Consider the following 9,476-nt stretch of genomic DNA (forward strand, 5'->3'; position numbering starts at 1 on the left):
CAACTGATAAAATCAGCTGTAAAAATTAGAATTTTTTTATTTGTTTTGAAAAAAAACATTTAGCAAATGTAAACTGGGATCCTATCTCAATAGCACTGAAGCTATAACCTTATTGTTTTTAAATAATTAGTCAAACAGAATTTGTAAAGAAAGAAAATGAAATAGATCCAAAGGACCTATCAGTAACCATGTCTGTTCCAGTGAATATCATTAGAATTTCTTTGAGTATTATGTCTTCAGTACAGGGGCCAGGATATGATCCACAGGGACAATGGCCCCCGTTGGCCCCTGTCTAGAACCGCCCATGTCTATCTTCCAGCCTTCTGCTGTTTCAGCCTCTCTGAGAAGCTGATTAAAGCCCTGGTAGCGCTGAGCTTCCTCTTCTCTAGAGTTGTGAAGAAGAGAAGTCAGCTGCGTTAGAGATGATCGCTGAGGTCTGGTGGTTCTCCAGAGGATACTTAACATTTCCTCCCTGTATTTTGTTGTGGGATAACTTGTACAGAAAAATGGCAATAAAGACATTGTAAATAAAAGACTGTCTTGTTTTCACTCAGTAGTGTAGTCTGGTTTCATTCTTTGTAACCAAAGAAACTTTCTTTCATTCCTGACAGACAGAAAGTCTATTGGATTTGTGAAACGTATTTGTTAAAAGACTGTTTTAGATGAGTTGAAAGTAGAACATGCATGGACAATGTGATGAGTTTCATGTCTGGATCCACAGTTCTTAAACTTTTACTGAATGACTATGACCTGAATGACTGAGAATCTTCATTAACAATTAAAATACTAATTAATAATTAGACAATAGGAGTCATACATCCACTCCACCTTCCACCTAACAACCAAAACTTCAAATGGATGGATAGACAACATTTTTTCAATCACTTTTCATTCTTTCCGACCAATGCATAGCGCCAGCATGCTTTAAGTCTGCCTCCATTATTACGGTTCCAAAAAACCTCAGGTCAACTCACTCAATGGCCTGTAGCTCTGACTCCCGTCATGATGAAGTGCTTTAAAAGGCTGGTTAAAGAACAGATCGTCTCCAGTCTGCCGCCAACATTCCACCCATTCCTGTTCGCCTACTGATGGAACCGCTCCACCAAGGACACCATCTCTGTTGCTCTCCACCTGAGCCTGGCACACCAGGAGGAGAAGATCACCCATGTGCGGATGCTGTTCCTGGACTTCAGTTCAGCTTTCAACACCATGAACCTGCAGTTCACTGAAAAAACAGAGTCTCCTGTGGTAGAAAATGTGCTTCTGCTCAATAAATGCTGGGCATCAAAATATTCAGAGATAAGTCGATGCTGCAGAGATTAAATTTAGCCATGGAGGTGCAATGGATCTCTGAAGAAAGTTCTCTAATGGTGCATTAACATGAGAAAATGACTGAGTGGTGCAGAGGCCTGCAGACTGCAGGCACCCGACGAAAGCTCTTGTTTCTTGTGAGTTTGAATGGTGTTACCTCTTCTCTCTACACTGCTTTAAACCCTGTATCCCCAGTTACAATAATTTATTTAAAATAATAAATTCACTAAATAGAGAAAATGAGAATGTAGGGCACTTACATTCCAACACCTGTCCGTTCCCTGACGACAAACAGTTGGAGGAGACTCCGCAGCAACCAGTCCTTCCATCTGCCGCTCCTTCACCTGCTCTGTCCGGCTTCAATCCCTTCAACTGCACAGCTGCATTTTTATTACTGGCCTCCCGGTCTGTACGCTGTTTAGCTGATGGAGAACACCTGTGCCTCTGCCATGGTTGTCTCCAGGTATGAGTGGTAACATCACCTCAAAACAAAATCAGAAAAACATGCAACACAGCAACCCAAGCTACATCTAACAAGAAAAGTAAATAACTTCAAAAATATAACAATCAAATCCAAATCAGAGAAATAAGACATGAAATTAACTTCATAAGGAAAACAAAGGCCACATTACCACAATAATTTTTAACTACATGCTAAGTTTTATTGGCAAGGATCACATCAAAATTATATCTGTCTTCAGGGATTTATTTGGAAAATATAAATGCTGTATGAGTTCATTTTCCTGCTGGTTTACCTTGATAAGCATAGATTGACTGTCAAATGTTTTTGCCTCCTAGAAGTTTTCAGCCGCTCCCTAATTGGTGTTAATTAGTCCTTGCATAGACACCTGTGGACCTGCCACTGAGCATTATGATTGCTGCTGACAATCCTCTTTAGAACATCTCTGTCAAACCAGATGTTTACAAAAACTGCAGGAAGAAGCGTTAAATGTAAATTAATATCACCAAAGTAGGAATTATTTAACCTACATTTGCCTTACACTCAGAAAAAATGGTACCAAACTGTACCTTTAAGAATACAACTGGGGTTTTATGTCCTGCAGTGGCTTTGGAGTCATTGGAAATGTGGGGAGGACACATTGGCTAGTGGAGGGGATGCTAAAGTTGTGTTTATAGGCAACATTCAGCTGGTAAAAGCTTATTTTATTCAGATAGTTGTCTACTTTACCAACACAACTAAAAATGTAAGAAATAATGATCACATTTTAATCACCTAATACAGTAAATTTCCCCTTTTAAAAGTACTGAATAAATAACAGTGTCACTGAACAAGTGAGGACAAGCCCCCTGCTGCTCTCTCCTTTGCTGTCCTAAACAGCCATTTTATAACAGCACTCCAGGGATACCTTTTCCAGGGACCGTCCCTGGAAGAAGGGTGATTGGTCACTCTAACAGGAATAAACCCCATTTCCACCACCCTCTAATTCTTTTATTTGTTTTTAAAACTCTTAATGGCCTTGCCCCTCCTTATCTGTCTGAGCTGTTACATTCTTACACACCCTCCCGGTCCCTCAGGTCAGCTGATCAGTTGCTTCTGAGGGTCCCAAAGACAAAATGCAAGCTCAGAGGAGACTGTGCTTTTTCTGTGGCAGCTCCTAAGCTATGAAATGATCTGCCTCTAAGCATTAGACAGGCCTCTTCTCTTGCTATTTTTAAGTCCCTTCTTAAGACTCATCTTTTTTCTTTGTCTTATGGCACAATTTGAGAGGTTTCACTTTGTTTTATTCTGTTTGTATACTAATATGTATTTTATACTCGATGCTTTCTATTTTATAATTGTGTTGTATTTTATGATTGTATACAGCAATTTTGTCCTGTCCTGTCGGTGTATAAAGTGCTTCAGAAATAAAGTTGGTATGTTATGGTACCGTACCCTCTTGAAACTGTGCCAAGATCGCTCTGAACACGGTAACTGAGATAACTGTTGAGTGTAAAAGGCACGCACAACTGAACCGGACTGTGCCAGACAACCAAACCACTGCTAACATGGTACTAGTTCATCAGTGGAACTCGGAGCAGTTCAGTTTTTGCTCAGTTCTCTGACAACAAAGAACGCATGAACAGACCACATAATTTCCTTACAGTCAGCCTCTGTCAATTTCCAGTGATGAAGTGTGATGAACCTCAACGTCTGTCGTTGTTTCCTGCGTCTCTAAGCCTTGATTAGACTATTGTTTGTCGTATCCACTCCCAAAAGCCAACTGTCAAGTAAATTCACCAAAGGCTGCCTTCTTCGCCTGACTGTCCGCAAACAACGAAATATCCCAACCATAACCAACCTCCCTGAATGTTACGGCCGTTGCCATGTTGATTTGATTCTTTACTCCTAGAGAGCAGTAGTACCGTATATCGTCACTAGGAGGTGAGGAACCGTGCTAATGTTTTGTGTAAATGGTTGTAAGGAACCAAGCTCAGCACGGTTAACTGAACCAAGCTAACCATGAATCGGTTTCCGAGGGTAGTATAAATGGGGCTATAGTGGTACAGTAAAGTCAAGTAGATTTCTATAAAATGTTTGTTTACCTCAGCAGTCACATAACAGGATGTAGGACTTGTTCATGAAAAGGCAAAGGAAAAAGAGGCTGGTGGCTCAGACATCTGGTCAGGATGACTCCTGGACACTTCCCTGGTGAGCTGTTCTAGTACCTTCCCACCAGGAGGAGGCTCAGAGGAAGACCCAGGACAAGCCGGAGGGATTATGTTTCTCAGCTCGCCTACACAGCCTATGTTTCTCAGCTATGCTTCTCAGCTCGCTTAGCCTAGTAGACCAAAGTCTGGGCCTCTCTAGGCTGCTAGCCCCATTTCATTTCCAGTCTTCAGTATATTTCTACACGAACATTTGCTAAAAATAATCAAAGATAATCCACAAAGAATATTAAGGTTTCAATATCAAATATGTATTCGGTGGCTATTTGAAAAGGCCTCAGAAATGCGTTCGTAGGAACACATTTCTGCTTAAATGGTTCAGCAACTTGTTGCTGCTTGAAACTCTTCTAATGGTCAGACATGTATTCAGATCACTTAAGGTAGCTCCTTGGGTTTGTTTTTACATAGAATGTGGATTTTTTGGTTTTTGTGAATTTGTTCACTTACAGCTTCGCTGCTAACAGTTTTATGTTAAAGCGTTGAATGCCAGAGATGGAGAGACAGGGACGACTGACGTGGTCTGGAGATGAACAGTACAAGTGTGTTTCTGTGTCTATGTATAAAAAAAAAAAATTAGCAGACCGTTGTGCGGTGTTGGCAAGAAGGTTCTGGGTTCGATTCCCGGCCCGGGGTCTTTCTGCATGGAGTTTGCATGTTCTCCCTGAGCATGTATGTGTTCTCTCCGGGTACTCCAGCTTTCTCCCACAGTCCAAAAACATAACTGTTAGGTTAATTGGCTTCTCTAAATCTCCTTAGGTGTGTGTGTGTGTGAATGGTTGTTTGTCTCTGTGTTGCCCTGTGATGGACTGGCGACCTGTCCAGGGTGGACCCCGCCTTGTGGACAGCGAGGGGGTGCACTACCACCCCTCGCCACCCCAGCTGGGATCTAGTGTGACAGAAAATGGATGGAATCATTCAATTATTAATAGAAATAGGGGGCTGCCTGTTTACATCAAAAACTAGATATATAGTGTTTTGCAACCAGCTACAGACCCAGACAATTGTTCAAAAACCTCCCAGCACTGTCAAACTCAATCTCACAGATACACAGTCCTGCCTGTTTACAAATAACTCAAACATTATAAGATCATCTCTTTTCACTTTTGGTGCCATATTAGCTCACTAATCTCACAGCATAACAGAAAAACATGCTAATATTTACAGTTGGTGCCAAATGGGAAGTCATTACAAAAGGCAACAACCTAAAAAGGCATTTCTAAGAGGCAGATCCAGTAACACCAACTTACTGTAGCAGTACAAAATCATTTATTATTTTATGTAAAAATAATAGGAGGCAGAGATGAGTTCTTGCAGATTTAATTAATTTCCAAAGACAACAGATTAGTGATGTTATAAGATGAGCCGAGGCTTCAAGGTGTGTCTCGAGTAGTGAAAGGGTAGTTTCCCCGAAGCGTGTGTCGAGGCTTGCTTCATTCGTTGGAGGAGCCAAAATAGAGGATGTCTGAAGCCTTGTGACCGCGCCGTACCATAAGATCGCTTCAGGAAGTGGATCAGCTCGCCCGGAACTTCGACAGCCATTTAAAGAGCCTCGGTATTTAGTGAAGATGTGGAAGTTTGTAGGAGAGTTGCTGTCAGTTGGAAAGAGTGTGGATAGATTCTGAGAATAGATTGGTTAGAAAAACAGCCAGTCTATTTTGGCTAAAACTATTTTGGTTAGATTAAACAATGTAATGATCAGAATCTGAGCAAGCCACTGGTTACAGTTGTTATATTAGTGTTAGGTAGAATTACTTTCTAATGAGTAGTTATCATTGCTAGAGGTGCCAGCTGTCAGACATGGACTTCCATCCAATTTAGACTTGAAAGTTGTGATAATACTTAACAAGTATTTTGGTCAATGTGTGTTTCTACTGGTTTGCCCTGTACAAATATGGATTGGGTAAAAACAGTACCAAATTAGATTGGCTGGTTTAGTCAAAAGATTGGTTGAACACACAACGTCCAACCCGACTAAAACCAAAAACTGTGGAAAAACTATTATGTTTGAATAAAAATGACTAACCACTTTCAGTTTGCTCATCATTGCCCAATTTGCACAAACACTTTCCCTGTCCGCTTGAGCTTATTTCACTAAAATGACAGAAAAACCCTGAACCATGAATTATTGTTCTCTTCTAACACATTTCACACACAAAAAAAATTTACAAAATATTTTATTATACACACCAATCATTAACAATTTTAAAGGGACAAAAATGGAAAAAAACAAAACAAGAAAACCTATTGCAAAAATCACAGATTATATAATTAACTGTAGTTCTGTATAAATAATTTTTGAAAAGATATAACTCTCAACAGTAGAAACAGTATAACATAAATCCAAGCCTAACTTAAAACCCAAAGTGAAAACTAAACAGAACCAAAAATCCCAAAATGGCAGATCATAACAATGAGTATAAAGGATGTGTAATTATGTTATTTAATAAAACAATAACATGGTTTGGGGACAGCAATTATAATACAGTCTGTTCTTCTTACCCAGAAGCCTCTTTAACACACAAGTCCCAGTAATTTACAAGAAACACTTCCCCAGATCAAACAAAAATGAGAGCCTTTCACACATGGACATTATGCAGACTTCATGTGGTCTGGTTAAAAAGATCCTTAAAACAATTGTAGTGGTAGAAAAGAGAAATTTCATGGATCCAAAGATTATCCTGACCTGCTACTTGGGCAGGACAGTAATAGACAGCCTGGTTTATGTGCTACAAGAAGAAGAGGCCCATCAAATGCAGAGACTGACAGCTAGCGAGCATCTGACAAACTCAAACAATAACGGTCTTTAAAAAACAACACAAGTTTAAATGGTGATATATTTTTAAAAATATATATACGTCACAGCATAGAGTAGGCTACAAACACAACATGAGAGAGAGCGCTTAATGATACAGTATCCATCACAGAGAATCGTTTCATTGCTCTCCACCATGTTAAAGGTTACAGTTGACCGCATCTAAACAACTCTGGTATGATAAAAACTTTACCAGCTTTCCAGTGGAAATTATGACATGAGTGGGTGTTCATGTGCAACTTTCATGCTGGCTTTTGGTATTTACCATCATTACGAGACCACATAAAGTGATTTGTTCTAGTAAATCACACTTAACCTGGAAACTGTGGAATGGATGTATCTAAAATCTCCTGCAGGTGGCAGTAATGCAATGGATATAGCTTTAACTTATCAAGCCACACTCTAAAGAAAACTTTTAGCTCAAACAGCTGATTAGCCATAACAAACGATGGCTTCAGGACAGGTGGTTCTTCACAGTAGTTTATAAATGGTACAAAGACAATTCATATCCCCTTTATCCCTGACATTTACTGAAATATAGTTTAGATTTAGAAATACCAGTGGAATTTTTTTTAAAACAAAGAAACTGCCATTGTCTATGGAGCCCTTTAGATAGCCTTACCTCTCAATGTCAACTGCATAAAAACACTGAAGAACCAGGATCAGACCACAGAAACCCAAATCCTGCATGCAGAGGTTCAGTGAATGTGGTGTTGAAGGTGTGGAGGTGGATCAGTGAGTCAGAGGAAACTCTGTGGAAGGACAGAATGCCAGCAGGACAGTCCACATACACAGCTACTCTGTCAGAGATGGAGGAGGAGGAGGAAATACGGGTTATGATGTTCTTGTGCCAGACTGTGTAACCATAATCTTCAGAGCAGTTCAGACTCCAGGACTGATCATTACAGCCAAACCCACAGTCTTTAATGTCTCCTGTCCTCTTGATCCTTCTGTAACTCAGCGATATATTCACTCTTCCTTTCCACCAGACCTCCCAGAAACAGCGACCAGTCAGACCAGTTTTACTCAGCAGCTGAGGCCTGCCATCAAATCTGTCTGGGTGATCAGGATAAGGCTGAAGCTCCTCCACAAATGACACCTTCCTGTTGCCTTCAGAGAGTTTTAGCTTTCTGTTCACTGTGTTTGTGTCGATTGTGATCTGACAGGAATCTGATGGAGAATACAAACATAATTCAGTTGCAGTTATTGATCATTTTTTCACAATTTAATTATGACTCCTAAATGAGTCATTGACAGTTTGAAGATGGTTGAATCTGAGCTGCTTTGTTTTCTTGAATCCAATGAAAAACAAACTTACATTTCTTCAGACCCGGTGTCAACCATCGTTCTCCGGTTGGCTCGACACTGAAAATAGGAGAGGAGCATAACGTTGATTCATACTCAGAAACCATGGTCTGCATGTGTCGCAGTAAACGCAAATGTGCTCCCACCCCTTCCGCAGACACTTTGGTGAACCTCTCCAAAATTGTAGGTGACTGCAGACAGGAAGCCTCTGATCGGTCAAATCAATATCCTCTCTACACTATGCGTATTTCCTGTTTGGAAATACGCAACGTTGTGGCTTGGAATAACATAGCGCAGACCATGCTTCAAAATTGGGCATAAAACAAAAATATCTGCGACACACTGCTGTGGGAGGAGAACCAGCCCTATACTATCAGGCTTTTTCAGGCAGAAAACATTAACATTGCATGTCAGGAATACATTGTCCTACTCTGAGAACGGAATAGTGTAAGATTTGGACTTGTTCTAAATATCCTAAGAAAGAAATAAAAGCTAACAGCAGATAAATCTGGACTGTGATTATGACTGTGATTTTGATGTAAACATTCCAAACTGCACTGGACAACTGATACTGTAGCACAGGGGTAGGGAGTGTTGGTCCTGGAGTGCCACTGTCCTGCTGGTTTCGCATGCATCCCTTCTTCCACACATCCAAATCAAATGAAGCGTTAATGGCCAGGACACTGCTAAAGTCACTGACATGCCAAGGAGATAATTTGGTGCTTTGTTTCAGGTGTGTTAGGGCAGGAATGCATGCAATGGCTTTAGGACAGTAGCACTCGAGGATCAGCTTTGCTGCAGCACAACAAATTTCTTTAGACACAGGAAAAGTTAGAATACAAAAATATCCAAACACAACCATTAAAAGAACTTATATATAGTTGATGACATGTACTTGAGGAATACAGTATGATTGCCATCACCAGCATTATCAGGACAATCCACCATGATGCACATGGAATGGGGAGGTGGGTTCTGAAGAAAATACTAATCATGCATTAAAACTAACAGCGAGGTCCACTCTATGAATGGTTGATTTACATGGTAACCCTAGGAATATTGCACGGGCAAGAGGGGAGAATAGAGGTGAGTCAAATCATCAAATCCCAGCTGAAACTACCTGCTAATGATAAGGTTAAATACATTAAGATTGTTATTCACGCTAGTGGTAATGACAACCGGTTTCACCAATCTGAGGTCACAAAAATAAGTAATGCTTCGGTGTGTAAGTTTGCCAAAACAATGTTGGACTCCATAATTTTCTCTAGTCCCCTCTCTGATCTGATCAGTGAAGACATGTTTAGCTGCATGTCGTCATTCAACCGCTGGTTGTCGAGGTGGTGTCCTGAAAACAACATGGGCTACATTAATAATTGGCAAT

The 9,476-nt window shown here is 40.4% G+C and overlaps 1 protein-coding gene across 1 annotated transcript in view; it reads right to left on the minus strand.

The window, feature by feature from the left end:
• Positions 1 to 7,292: 7,292 nt before the first annotated feature.
• Positions 7,293 to 9,476, minus strand: part of LOC107096943 (NACHT, LRR and PYD domains-containing protein 12-like) — a 13,834-nt gene continuing 11,650 nt past the window's right edge. The window contains exons 4-5 of the mRNA XM_015393858.1: positions 8,109 to 8,155; positions 7,293 to 7,960 (exon numbers count right to left, since the gene is read on the minus strand). Coding sequence (XP_015249344.1) covers positions 7,422 to 7,960; positions 8,109 to 8,155 — 586 coding nt within the window. The 3' untranslated portion in view covers positions 7,293 to 7,421. The remainder of the gene's footprint in view (positions 7,961 to 8,108; positions 8,156 to 9,476) is intronic.

The sequence above is a fragment of the Cyprinodon variegatus genome, unplaced genomic scaffold (assembly GCF_000732505.1).
Source record: "Cyprinodon variegatus isolate N-32 unplaced genomic scaffold, C_variegatus-1.0 Scaffold660, whole genome shotgun sequence".
NCBI classification, from domain to species: Eukaryota; Metazoa; Chordata; class Actinopteri; order Cyprinodontiformes; family Cyprinodontidae; genus Cyprinodon; species Cyprinodon variegatus.